This window comes from Phyllostomus hastatus, unplaced genomic scaffold (assembly GCF_019186645.2).
Source record: "Phyllostomus hastatus isolate PE091 unplaced genomic scaffold, TTU_PhHast_1.1 phas_scaffold_46, whole genome shotgun sequence".
NCBI classification, from domain to species: domain Eukaryota; kingdom Metazoa; phylum Chordata; class Mammalia; order Chiroptera; family Phyllostomidae; genus Phyllostomus; species Phyllostomus hastatus.
The window spans coordinates 45925953-45938007 of NW_025334032.1; the positions used below are offsets into that span (position 1 = coordinate 45925953).

The following is a 12055-nucleotide window of genomic DNA, read 5'->3' on the forward strand; positions in this document are numbered from 1 at the left end:
CCCCCTGCCAACTTTGGGCATGCGCACTGGCCCTCCACGCGTCCCGCGGCCGTTGCCATGGGTACCGGAGCCCAGGCGCCCCGCCCCCAGCGCCAGCGCCAGCGCCAGCGCCCCGCGGACGTGGCCGCGCCCCAGACCGGGTGAGGGGGTCGGCCGGGATGGGGGCGGGGAGGTGGTGGGGGCGGGGCCTCTTCCTGGGTGGCCCGGGCCGGGGCGGGGCCTGGCGGCGGGGCGGGGGCCCCCTGTCGGGTCCCGGGGGCCTGGCCCCGGATTGGCCCGGTTGGGGTTGGGTCCGGGGCCGGGTCCTTGCTGCGCGGGGTCCAGGGCGAGGACTGTGGGCCTTGTTGGGGGCGGGGACCCCGTCCCGAGTGGAGGTGGGGACCCGCGGTGGGTCGGAAGCGTGGCGGGGTAGGGGGCGCAGGGCGGGTCCGGTCCGGGAGGGTGATGTGGCCCCGCCCGCTCGTCCGCGCCCATCCCCGCCCGTCCCCGCCCCCCTCGCGGCGTCCCGGCCCCGCAGGAGCCGCCGCCCGAGCTTCCGCGCGCTGCAACCAGCCGGACAGGGGCGCACGGACGCGCGGACGCCGGAACCTGGCGGGAGCATGTGGAAGCTGGGACGCGGCCGGGTGCTTTTGGACGAGCCCCCAGAGGATGAGGACGGCCTGGCCGGGGGTCCGCTGCCGGCCGCCGACGCCACCTCGGCGCAGGTGAGGGGCGCGCAGGTGGGGGCCGCGCAGGTGACACCAGGGCCGAGCAGACCGTGGCGCGCAGGTGAAGTTGTGCAGGGGCGCCACGCAGGGACGGGGGCGCAACGTAATGGTGCGCAGGTGCGGCCTGGGCCCTGCGGCCCGTTCGTTGGTCTTCCGTGTTGTCCACCCCCACTCGAGATCAGGAACGCTGGGCAGGGGAGGGGCACCTGGGACGCTCGCGCGTGGCCGGGGCCTTGCGGCTGCGGTGGACGCTGCATGGGACCTTGGCAGGTCGCCCACGCGGGGCGAAACAGTGAGCAAGGCCCGAGTCGCTGCGATCTGCGCGCGCCCGCCTGCGGGACCAGAAAGCTCTTGGCCACCACAGCAGCGTGCCAAGTGGACGCGGCGCTTGTTTGGGTAACAGCTATTTCCCTTTCTTCAACCTTTGATTGTCTGGAGGAAGAAGACAGATGACCTTTCTACAGAAAATGGAGACACTGCTCTGCAGGTTCGGAGACATGCTTGGAATGCTCAGAATTCGTTCCTTAAAGAGGGTCCTAAGTGGATCCAGTGTGCCGTGCCTCCGCGCTCCCCCCTTTTTTCAATGCGCATTAGCGCCTTCATTCCCTTTGGGCCCAGGGTTCGGGTCAGAAATTCAGCGCTCTCTTTTGAAGGTGGTCAGAAAATCCCTTTCTTTGCCAAGTGTTTGGGAACTGCTGCTGTGCGAGGAGCTGTTAGGAAGTTAGAGACGACGCGCGTCCTTCTCGGGACTTGTGAGGGCTTCGCCGGTGGCTTCTGTTAACCCGCTCGTGTGCGCAAGCCTTTAAGTACGCTTCCTGCCGGAACTTCTCTCCCAGGTTACTTTGAGAGAGTATCAGTGCTTGCCGCAGTTTTTAACCTTTTAAATCTCAAAACTTGATGATGGGAATTTATATGTGGTTCCAGAGTAATTTAACACTCTGAATAACTATATTGGTCAGAGATAAGGAATATTATTCTTGGATGAAATCTTTAAACATTTTAAAATTGATTCTCCTGTGTTCTGCTTCTCTTTCTCCTGATGAAGCCTAAAAACCTGTGTGTTTTCCTCTCACTTTTTATTTTGAAAAATTTATAACACAAGGAAACGTTGGAAGAACAAGCGGTTGAACAATGTACTCCGTCTAGATTTGACCATTAGTAACGCAATCATGGAAGGTTTTTTCTGGTCTTCTGGTTGGCAGGATGGTCTCTACCCTTTTGCTGGCTTTTTTGTGTGTGTTTTACAGATGACGTGTTAGGCACCCAGCAGAACTGCGTGGAAAACACAGTTCCCACGCACCCTCTGCCCCCCCAGGCACCGCCTCCCCCATCACCACCCCGTCTGTGCGGCCCTGGGACCTGCAGGACAGCCCCCCAGAGCCCCTGGTTTCCCTTATAGTCGTTTTGACGAACATAACATGAAATGTATCCAAGATTATCACGGCGCATAGTTTCGCTGCCCTAAAAACTTCCTTGTTCCACTTACTCATCTGTCCCCCAACCCCCGATCTGTCGCTGTCCCCACAGTCTCGCCTTCTCCGGGACGTCACAGGGTTGGAATCATGCAGTGTGGCCTTTCCAGACCGGCTCCTTCACTCGTCACACGTGTATCAGGTTCCCCCACGTCTCTTCCCGGCTGGAGAGCTGCTCTGTTCTCAGTGCCGACACCGTCCCTCTGTCTGGAGGGACCGCGGTTTGTCTGTCACCCACTGACGGGCGTCCTGGTTGCTTTGTGTTTCTGCCACTCTGGGTGGAGCTGCCTTGCACCTGAGTGTGTGGGTCTCTGTGTGGACGTGGGCTGTAATGCAGATACACCCCGGGGAGCGAGCTTGCTGGGCTGTGTGGCAGGGGCAGGTGTAGCTTGTGGGAACCGCCAGCAGTCCTCCCAGCCGGCTGCCTGTCTGCGCTCCCACCGGGACCGAGTGCGAGTCCTGCCACTCCGCGTCCTTGCCGCCCAGGGTGTGGTCAGTGCCGGTGTTGGTCGTCCTGACGGGGGTGTTGTGGCCTCGCTGTGGTTTTCGTTTGCGTTTCCCTGGTGATGGATGAGGCTGGACACCTTTTCATTTGCTTACGTGACACCTGTGTATTCTCCGGCGATGTGCCTTGGAAGATCTTTTGTCCCATTTTTTAATGGGTTGTTCTATTGTTTTGTTGAGTTTTAAGGGTTCTCCTCATGTCTGGGGGGTGAGTGCTCTGTCAGATGCGTGTGTTCCGGGTATTTTCTCCCGGGGCTTGTCCCCTTCGCCTCTCAGCCGCGTGGTTTCGGAGCAGAAGGTTTCCGCTCCGGTGAAGCCCTGACTATCGGTTACTCCTCTCGGGAATCGAGCCTTTGCTGTTGTGCCTGAGCCACCTTCACCAGCGCCCGAGCCGTCTGGGGTTTCTCCTGTCGGCTTCTGGGGGGGTGGGGGGCGCCCGGCTGGCATTCACGTGGCTGTATTAAGGGTATCTTTGGTTTAATGTGCTGAAAGCACTTTTCCACAGAAAAACAGACTAAAAAGTTATTGTGACAGGTTAGTCATACTCTGAATTTAGTTAATTCCTTTGAGAGGACTGGTCCTGATCTAAAAGCCAGTTTCTGTTACAAATAAATGTGACAGTTCATGACAAGTCGGCCGCGAAACTCCTGCCCACGGAATTTTATGGGAAACTGGGAAGAAGGATGAACTCACCGAGTGTGCCGCATTCGGCGTCTCGGCGTCTCATCGGAAGGTGCTCCTGGTTCTCGTCCTCGGACGTCCAGCCCCCCCCCCCCCCCGTCGGCTTGCCCGCCCCGCCCCGCACCAGACGCACGGGCTGGGGGTGCACTTGGCCTTGTTCTGCGAAGTGTTCAGTCTGCACTCAGGTCTGGTGTGCGCAACTTCCTTGAAAATCAGGTCACACAGCTATACTCTGTGTTGTTTTTAAAAAGAAAAAACTAGCTCGTGTTAGGTTCTGACAGCTTTGAGAGGTGAGGTGTCCAGAATCGTTACTGGGATTCAGGACCACTCGGTGTTCCTGAAGTGTGACAGCTGCAGCACCGCAGGGAGACCGTTTCTGGGAGCATCTCCTCAGGCCGCGGAACTTCTTTCTGACGTGAATGCACACCTGTCTTTCACTAGCGTGAACCCGCAGGCGGGGTTTGCGAGGCGGAGCGGTCGCTGCCATCATTGAGCAGCGAGGAGGGACTGGCGCAGGCCAGTTGCGATGAGTCTCGCGTCTGTCGAAACCCTCCGAGCTGCCGTGTGTGCGGGAGGAGCCCCGGGTTGCAGGTGGCGGGCCTCGGCCTCTTTTCCGTGGGAAGTATTGTTACGTTTTTTGTGTCGCTGCCCATGAGACACCTGTGTGCACACGGACGTCTGTGTTCAAAATCACGCATGTGCGTCCCCACGGCCGACCCCGACCCCATCCCTCAGCGTCGTGGGTCACGCGCGAGGCCCCAGTGCCGCTGCCGGGCGGCTCGTCTTCCGGCTGTGGGCAGACACCTGGTGCCAGGCTGGGCTCCTTGGGCCTCTCCCGGCGGCCCCCGGGGTTGCTGCCCCCTCCCCCTCAGCCCTCCGTGAGGCTGGAGAGGCCGTGGGTGGCACGGGGCGCACCGGCGGCCCGGGGCCATGAGCCAGGGCCTCAGCGGCTTTGGGCCAGGGTGCACCAGGATTTAGCAGCTTTAGATTAATGCCTTGGATAACAGACCTCAGAGAATTTTTGGCATATTTTCATGTTAAAATTCTAAGAGGCTTAGACATATTCCATAGGCATCCCCCCCAAAAAACAACCCAGGGGCCATTTCGTGCACTCCTCAATCTGCTCCGGAGACTGGGGGGGTCGGGGCGGCGGGCCTCCCTCCGGGTCACACGGAGCCACCCTCGCCGGGCACCGGGAGCTGCAGTGCAGGTGGCTGCAGGGCAGGGGGCCGACCTTCCGGCATCTCTGGGCCACGGGGCGGGTCCCGCGGTGTCGGCGGAGCCCCGAGCCCCCGGAGGGTGGGCGGGCGGACGGGTTTCAGCCTGATGCCCCTCTCGCTGCTCCGGGCGCGCAGCTGTGCGTGAGCCTCCCCTGAACGGGCCAAGTTGAGCATTGAGATTGCAGCCCCAGGGCCCACGGGGGTAAAGTCCTACCTGAGAAGGTGTGTTTCTACTGGTTCCTTCTGGCCTAGCATAGCGGGACTCTAATATTCACTAAAAAACAGAAGCCGCTGACCACCAACCTCGAGGGAGCTGGCTGGGTCTCCCCGCGTGAACCCCACTGAACAGAGTCTAAGTCACCTGCCCCGGCCTGTGGCCGCTCCCCTCCCCTGCCCCCGGCCTCAGCTGGGCCAGGCCCGGGCGGCGAGGCCTGGAGGAAGCGTGTGCTCTGTGGGGAGGGACGCGCCTGTGTCTGGTGGGGGCGGGTGTGCGGGGAAGGCGAGGAGGCCCCGGCTTCCAGGCTCAGAGCCACAGGAAGCTCAGGAGGACTTTCATCTGCCACTTGGGGGGGGGGGGCAGGCCGCAGACGAGGGGCCGGCGCTGTGGCTTCCTGGCCACAGTTCTCCCGAGAGCGCCCCTCCTCACTGGCCCTGTGGACGGATGGACAGACACGTCGAGGTGTCTGCCCACAAAGTCTGGTGGGCTGCTTTGAGGCCAGACAGACCGTTCTCACTTTGTTCTCACCTTCGCTTCTTCCAGGGACAAGGAGAGGAGGGGCCCCACATGTGCGGGCGGGAGGCGGTCGAGCACAGGGCACGCTGGGCCAACAGGTTTGCCTGGAGGAGGGGCCGGCCTCGGCCAGGAGCTGCCGGTCCCCTCCCGTCTGCAGAGGGGCACCATGAGCCCCCCGGACTGCTGCCTCGGACCGGAGGGGCGGGCGGGAACCGGTTCTGGCCTCTGGAAGGCCCCTGGGTCCCTTTGCGAGCGCTAGTAGCTCTCCGGCAGCCGTGGCCGCAGCGAGCACTGTGTTATCAGGGCCACCGCCGGTCCTCACCGTGCCCTGAAGGTGGGCACAGCCACCGCAGTTCCCTGGGGACCCGGTGCCCCGGCCCGTGGAGGCCAAGGTGGCCCGGGCCCACATTGTCTGCCGCCACTGCCACTGCGTCCCCTGCGGTCCGAGTGCCCGTGGTCCACACTCAGTGCTTTTTGTCTGTGACGTCGCTGCTTCCAGCCGCCCCCAGGCTCAGGCTGAAGTGGCGTCAGCTGCACTTGGCCAGAAGGCGGGGATGTCTGGTGGAGAAAACCCGTGGCTTCCTTCGGGCCGGGGGACGGCGTGCCGGGCACGGGCTCGGTGGCGGCAGTGACACTGAACGAGGCGTCTGAGTCCCAGACACGGACGCCCAACAAGGCAGGCCACGTGTCGCCTGAGTGCCGACCTCGTCGAGCCCGGTGGCCCCCGAGTTTCCCGTGAGAGCGGCGCGGTGACGGCACCGGTTCACTCAGTGTCCTCGGCGCGGCTTCCTCACCAGGGACCTGGCGACACGTCACGTCTGGGGCAGGTGGAGGGCTGCAGACTCGGAAGCGGCAGAGCCGCCAACAGGAGCTGGGGCCCATGCAGGGAAATGCTGAGGGCTCCTGAGTCGGGGCTTCCCGGAGCGTTGCAAGGGTGGCTTGTCCGAGCAGAGGGGCTGGAGGCGGACCACCCAGACAGGCACAAGGGTCTGAGCGCACAGCCCTGGTGCACAGGCGAGGGGCGCTGGCTGGCTTCCCTGGCAGCAGCCGCAGCGGACCTCAGTGGACGCTGTCCTGGGGACCAAAGGCCAGCCCACCCTTCAGGAGGGAGGGAGGGAGTGGGACATGCGTCCGGCTTCTGCCTCACCGGCTGGGGTGCCAGCGGGGCTGGCCTGCCCTGGGTACCTGGGCCACCGAGGTCGCCTGAGAGCGCGGCTGCTTGTTCCGGGGCCCAAGAGCCCGCTGTCCCACAGACGGACCCCGGAAGGCAGGGGTGCCACTGTGCACGGGCCCCGAGAAGACGGTCCCACGGAAGGCCGAGAGGCTCCGGGGCCTGCAGCCGTGCTGCTCGGCCAGAGTCTTCCCCGACGGGGCCAGGCCCCAGGGACGGGGCCTGGTGGCTGTTCTTCAAGTGCCCTGATCCCCGCCAAAAATAAGGAGGCGCACAAAGAAGTGGAAACGTGGACCGACCTAAGGAACAGAATGAACACGTAGAAGCTGAGACCTGTGAGTCCCTAAGGGGTCACGGAAGGGACACGTGAACACAGCGTGAGCGTCAGCAGAGGGGTGCACGGTGTCACGAGGAGCTGAAAGGCGGGACCATGAAAGGCGGGAGCAGAGGGAATAAACTGGAAATAACGTGCAGGGGAGCTTCAGCGGCAGACTCAGGCAAGCAGAAGAAGGAACAAGCGAATGGGAAGACGAGTAATTTGAAATTATCGAGTGAAGAGCAAGAAGAAAGGAGGAGGACAGGACTCCTAAGGCCCCGGAGGCCGTGGGCCCAGGCAGGTGGGCCGGCGGGTGCGTGAGCGAGGGAGGTCCCTGGGGCCCAGGCGCAGCGGCTTTGCCGCCTGGACGCCACGTCAGTGACCGTCGACCGGGTCAACAAAGACCCCTTTGTGCCTCCGGGGCCGTGGACCCCCCCGCCCCCGGCCCACCCGGCCCATTAAAGTTGCAGAGACAACCTGAGACGCGGGGGGGCGGGGGCGGCGAGGGGAGCTTCGGTGTCGGCCTCTCCTCCTGGAAGCGAGAAGGCCCTTTCCACGCCCACCGGGTCTCAGGTTCCCTTTCCTTTTGCCCGTTTCTCTGCCTGGCCTTTTATAAAGTTTCCTAAAACGCTTGATGCTGAGGATATTGGAATTTTACCATTACAAGTTGAAAACTTCCCTAGTATTTTGCTGGGGTTTTGTTTGTTTCCCAAGTTCACGAAGAAGAACCATGGAGTTTGTGGTCGAAGGAAGCAGGTCCCCAGGCCCCCTCCCCACGGGGTCGGCTCTCCAGCTGTCACTCGGGGTTTCAGCTGTTCCCCACCCAGGCGCTTGGCTTCACTCTTCACGCACGTCTCCCCCCCGGGGGCTGGACGAGGCCGGGGGAGTGGCTCCCTCCACGCTGGGGGGTCAGGGCCAGGCCTGGGGGCCGTGCTTCCCCGAGCCTCAGAGAGACGGGCCCCCGCGGGCACGGCGCTGCCGGTCCCAGTGGCTCGGAATCCCAGACGAGGCGGCTTCCCGCGGCACCAGGACACGGGCCTCGCTCCGGCCTCGGCTCCTGGCGGGTGTTCGCTGCCGCGCTGGGTTTCACCGCGCCGTGGCGGGAAGTCTGGTTTTCTCGCAGTCCTCGAGTTTGTGTTCCATCCGGTGCCCTGGCCGCGGGCCCCACGCACGCCACCACCGCCCCGGGCCTGTCTCTAACTCCGAAAATCCTCACCACTCTCCTGCTCTTCCTGTGGGAGTCTGCGAGTGCTGGTGTGTCCACCGTCTCGCAGCCGCGCTTTCCTTGTCCGCCCTGTGGCGGCCCCGTGCTCCGCCAGCCACTCCCCCCACTCAGTGCGTTCCGGCTGCCGGGCCCCAGGTGGCCTGGTGAACCCCTCTTCTCTGGGACGAGGGGCCAGACCCCGTCCAGGGGCCGGCCGCTGGCCTCACCTCCCGGGGCCTTCGAGGTGCCCCTCCCCTGGTGGGGTCCCCAAGCCCTTCCCCCCGCCCCAGATCGCTGTCCGGGAGCGTCAGCCCCTCCTGCTCTGGGCTCCTCCCCGCCGGGCCCTCCCCCACGCCGCAGCTGCCCGAGGTGGGCACGCGGTTGGAAGTGGGTCAGCTTCTCTCCTGTGCATCCGGGGTTGCCCGTGCATGGCTCCCTGAGAGCGCTAAGAAGGGCCACTCGGATCCTCTCCTGTGTCCATGGCTCAGGTGAGGGACGCCCAGCGGGAGGACAGCGCGCACCCCAGGGTGGGGGCTGCACGTCTGCGCCCAGACTCGCACGTCGCCCCCGACCCCGTGTGGCGGGTCAGGAGTCGGGCCCGCGGAGGCGGTGGGCCGTGAGGTGCAGCCCCGGCGCCCTCGGGAGTCCCAGGGGGGCTTGCCCCACCCCACCGGGGGACGCGAGGAGACATCACCCCCAAACCAGGAACCCTCGCCGGACACCAGGTCTGCCTCCTCAATGACCCGGCCTCGGCCGCCAGGACTGTGAGCCGCTGATGGCGGGTGGCATCCCCGTCTGCGGCGTGTCTGTGTCTGTCCTGACAAGGGCCCGAGACTTGGGGTGCAAGCCCAGCACCTGCGGAGCAGGAAACAGTGGGAGTCTCTGCGTCTGTCAGCGCCCCGTCCCCCCCAGTGGACTCTGGGCGTGCAAAACGCGAATGTCGGCTTCATGGACCTACCATGAAGGGACACGGGTCAGTTCACGCGTGTGGTGCACGCAGACATGCGAGTGCGGACTGTGAAACGGTCACCTGTGTCCAGTGCTGCCTCTGCCCGTGTCTCGGGCCGCGGCCTCTCCCTGGCAGGGCCTGGGCCCTGAGCCCCCCCCACTCGCTCAGCAGAGACCGTCGCCGGTCTGACCCACCGCCTGCCGCGGGCTGGAGCTGCCGCCCTGCGGGGCGGAGAAGCAAGGTCTCTCGCTCACGGGCTTCGACGCGGCCCCACTCTGCTCTGGTGGGGACGCCCCTCTCCCCTCTGCGAGCTGGGGGGACCCGGGGGACTGCCGTGGGTGTGGTCGTGGGTGTGGTGTCTGAAAGAAAAGCCACAAACCCGGTTGAACAGGTGAGGAGTAAACCGAGGGACCGGAGTGTGACTGGCAGACACACTGTGCGCGTTTTGGCCGTGGCTCCCGTGGTCCCGTCCATCAGAGCGGTTGGTGCCGCGTGCTCGGGCGAGCGCTGGGCCTCGTCGGTCCCCCGCGGAGCAGCCCCCGAGAACACCGCCCCTCAGTCGGCCACGCCGCACGCCAGCCGCCCCCACCCGGCCCGAGGGGGTCTGCGCGGTCTCCTGCCAAGGGCCTGCCACATCCCTTCCGAGTGCCTGCTGGGGGGGGCCCCCTCCCCCGGTCCTCCCCTGGTCCTCCCCTCGCCCCTCCTGCGGCTTTCCTGCACCGGGCTGACCTCTCTCTCAACCGTTGACCAGGTGCAGGGGGCGAGCTTCCGGGGGTGGAAGGACGTGACCTCGCTGTTCAGCGACGACGACGAGCAACACCTGCTGGGGAGGTGCCGGTCTCCCAAGTCCAGGGGGTAAGTCCCGCCCGAGGGAGGGAGCCGGCCGGCAGCTGAGGGGGTGGACAGTTTGTTTCTCAGACCCGCTGGACCTGGCAGTCGGGGCGGACCTGCAGGGCCAGGCCGGGGCCCTGCACTGATGCTTCGTGGTCCCAGAAATTCAAGGGAAAAAGACTTAGAAGTGCGAAGGATGTAAAAGGCTCTAGGAAATTGAATATATTCAAACTGACACGTTGCTGCTAGTCAATTACAAACGTTTTGAACATTTTCAAAGTGTGATCGGTCCCCACCACCAGGTGGCTCTCTCTTCCCTCCCTGGCCGGCGGGGTTCTGGATTCTCACTTGTGTTCGGCAGATTGCCTGCCAGACGCCAGAGACCGGCGTGCCGGAGGGGGGGTGACAGCACCGTCCCACACCCGAGTCTGGGCCCTGGGTCCCCGCGACCCGCACTGCTCGCACCGGGCGCCGCGCGTCCCAGCGTCCTGGCCTCCCCTCCGAGCCCTGGCCCTGCGTGGGGGCCTGTGGCCCCCTCACCTGTCATCGCTCACGCGGCACGCCTGAGTTTTCCTCGTTTTCCTGTTAGAGATTCACGTGGGGACTTGCGTTCGGCTTCTTCCCTGTGTAAAGTGCTGCAGAAGGACTCCTGTGTTTGTGAGGTGGGCAGAGGGTGAGGTCCTGGCGTCTCCAACACGGAACTCTCTTGTCTTCTGCAGAACCAGCTTGCGGTTAAAGGAGGAGCTGAAGACGGAGAAGAAATCCGGGTTTTGGGACAGTTTGGTTTTAAAGCAGAATCTGCAGCCCAAGAAGCCAGATGAGATCGAAGGCTGGGAGCCCCCCAGACTTGCCCTGGAAGACGTGGCGGCCGAGTCGGGGGGCGGCGCGAGCGGCCGAGCCCCCCGGCCGGGCTGGGAGGAGGGGGCCGCGGGCTCCGGCAAGTACACCAGCCTGGCCGGCCCGGGAAGCAGCTCGCGCTGGAGCCTCAGGTCGGCCGGGAAGCTGGTTGGCATCCGGCGCCAGAGCCGCGGCCAGCTGACGGATACGTGGGAGGAGCTGGAGTGACCGCGAGGCACGCCGTCCCCGCCGTCTCCTGCCGCTACCGCCTGATGCTGCTGCTTCGCATCTCACTGTGCCCTGACCCCCGGGTTGGCCGCGCCGGGGCGTGCTCGCCAGTCTGCCGGTCGCGGTCTTTCCCCGACTAAACAGAGTGGAGTCCACTCTGCCCGTGTCCCCGTTTGGACTTCTGTCTCGCACGCTGGGCGGCGGTTTCCAAACCCGTGGTCGCTGGGGCCACGGCTGGCTTGCCGCTGCCGTCCTGGGCACCCCTGGGAGCCCGACTCGGAGGTGCGGGTGTTGGATGCTGCCCCCGGGGCGCCCTGTGCGATGCCGCCTTCCCCGGCGGCTGCAGCCCTCGGCTCCGCGGCGGCGGGAGGGCTCCGCGGCTGGTTCAGCCTGCGACCCGGACAGAGCGGCTGTGACAGGCGCGCCGTCCAGGCCCCCAGGCAGCCCCGCGGAGGCCGCGTCCTGACCTGGCGCCTGACCTGGACGGCCAGACTTGTTCTCTCAGTACAGTTAAAGCTGGGAAAGCAAATCGCGTCCTCCAGAAGCAGAGGTGGTGTCGGGTCCAGCGCCAGACGCCGCTGCACAGAGGCCCTCCCTCCGCGGCAGGTGCGGACGGTGCTGCTGATGTTCAGGGGTTGTTTTTACTGCTGGGATTTTACATATTGATCTTTATTTTCTTCTGAAAACTTGTTCTTTTTTGATTACAGATTAAAGAATGCTATAGAGTGTGGATCAATTTTAATAAGCTGATAGTGCTGTGATTTTGTGTGGAAACTATTAACTCCCTCGCTGAGGGGCCGCAACTGCGCATAAAACACGGGAAGTGCCTCTTTTCCGGGACACCCAGGGCTTCGCTTTGAAAACGAGATGCGTGTCGTGTTGTGGCTGCCGCCGTGTTGGCGTGGCGGCCCCAGCTCAGGGCCCCAGCAGGGCTCTGCTCCGGGCGCAAAGCCACGGGCCTGTCTCGGGCTGGCGTGGAAGGAGAGGCTCCGTCTCTGGTTACACTCGTGGGAGACGCCGTCTGCGCGTTGCCCAGGGTGCGCTGCGGTGCGGCCACACGTCACTGCGTGTTCCCTTCACCCCCGCCGGACGGGCCAGCGCGCTGGGGGCTGGACGCCTGCTGGGTCCGTGTGTACACAGTCCAGTGTACAGAGGCCGTGTTGCAGGACTGGGCCCCGGAAACCTGTATAATTTTACTAACC

General features: G+C 64.3%; 1 protein-coding gene across 1 annotated transcript; it reads left to right on the forward strand.

The window, feature by feature from the left end:
* The first annotated feature begins 265 nt into the window (after positions 1-265).
* LOC123807428 (testis development related protein) lies at positions 266-11595 on the forward strand. The gene is made up of 3 exons (XM_045821247.1): positions 266-704; positions 9709-9812; positions 10508-11595. The coding sequence occupies exons 1-3, from the start codon at positions 600-602 to the stop codon at positions 10851-10853; spliced, it is 555 nt and encodes a 184-aa protein (XP_045677203.1). The 5' UTR covers positions 266-599; the 3' UTR covers positions 10854-11595.
* The last annotated feature ends 460 nt before the right edge of the window (positions 11596-12055 follow it).

What these genes read in the sequence shown, in the direction of transcription:
- LOC123807428 (XM_045821247.1), top strand. Translation starts at nt 600, where the DNA reads ATGTGGAAGCTGGGACGCGGCCGGGTGCTTTTGGACGAGCCCCCAGAG. An exon ending in CCGACGCCACCTCGGCGCAG is followed by an intron (nt 705 to 9,708) that starts GTGAGGGGCGCG and finishes ACCGTTGACCAG; the next exon opens with GTGCAGGGGGCGAGCTTCCG. An exon ending in CGGTCTCCCAAGTCCAGGGG is followed by an intron (nt 9,813 to 10,507) that starts GTAAGTCCCGCC and finishes TGTCTTCTGCAG; the next exon opens with AACCAGCTTGCGGTTAAAGG.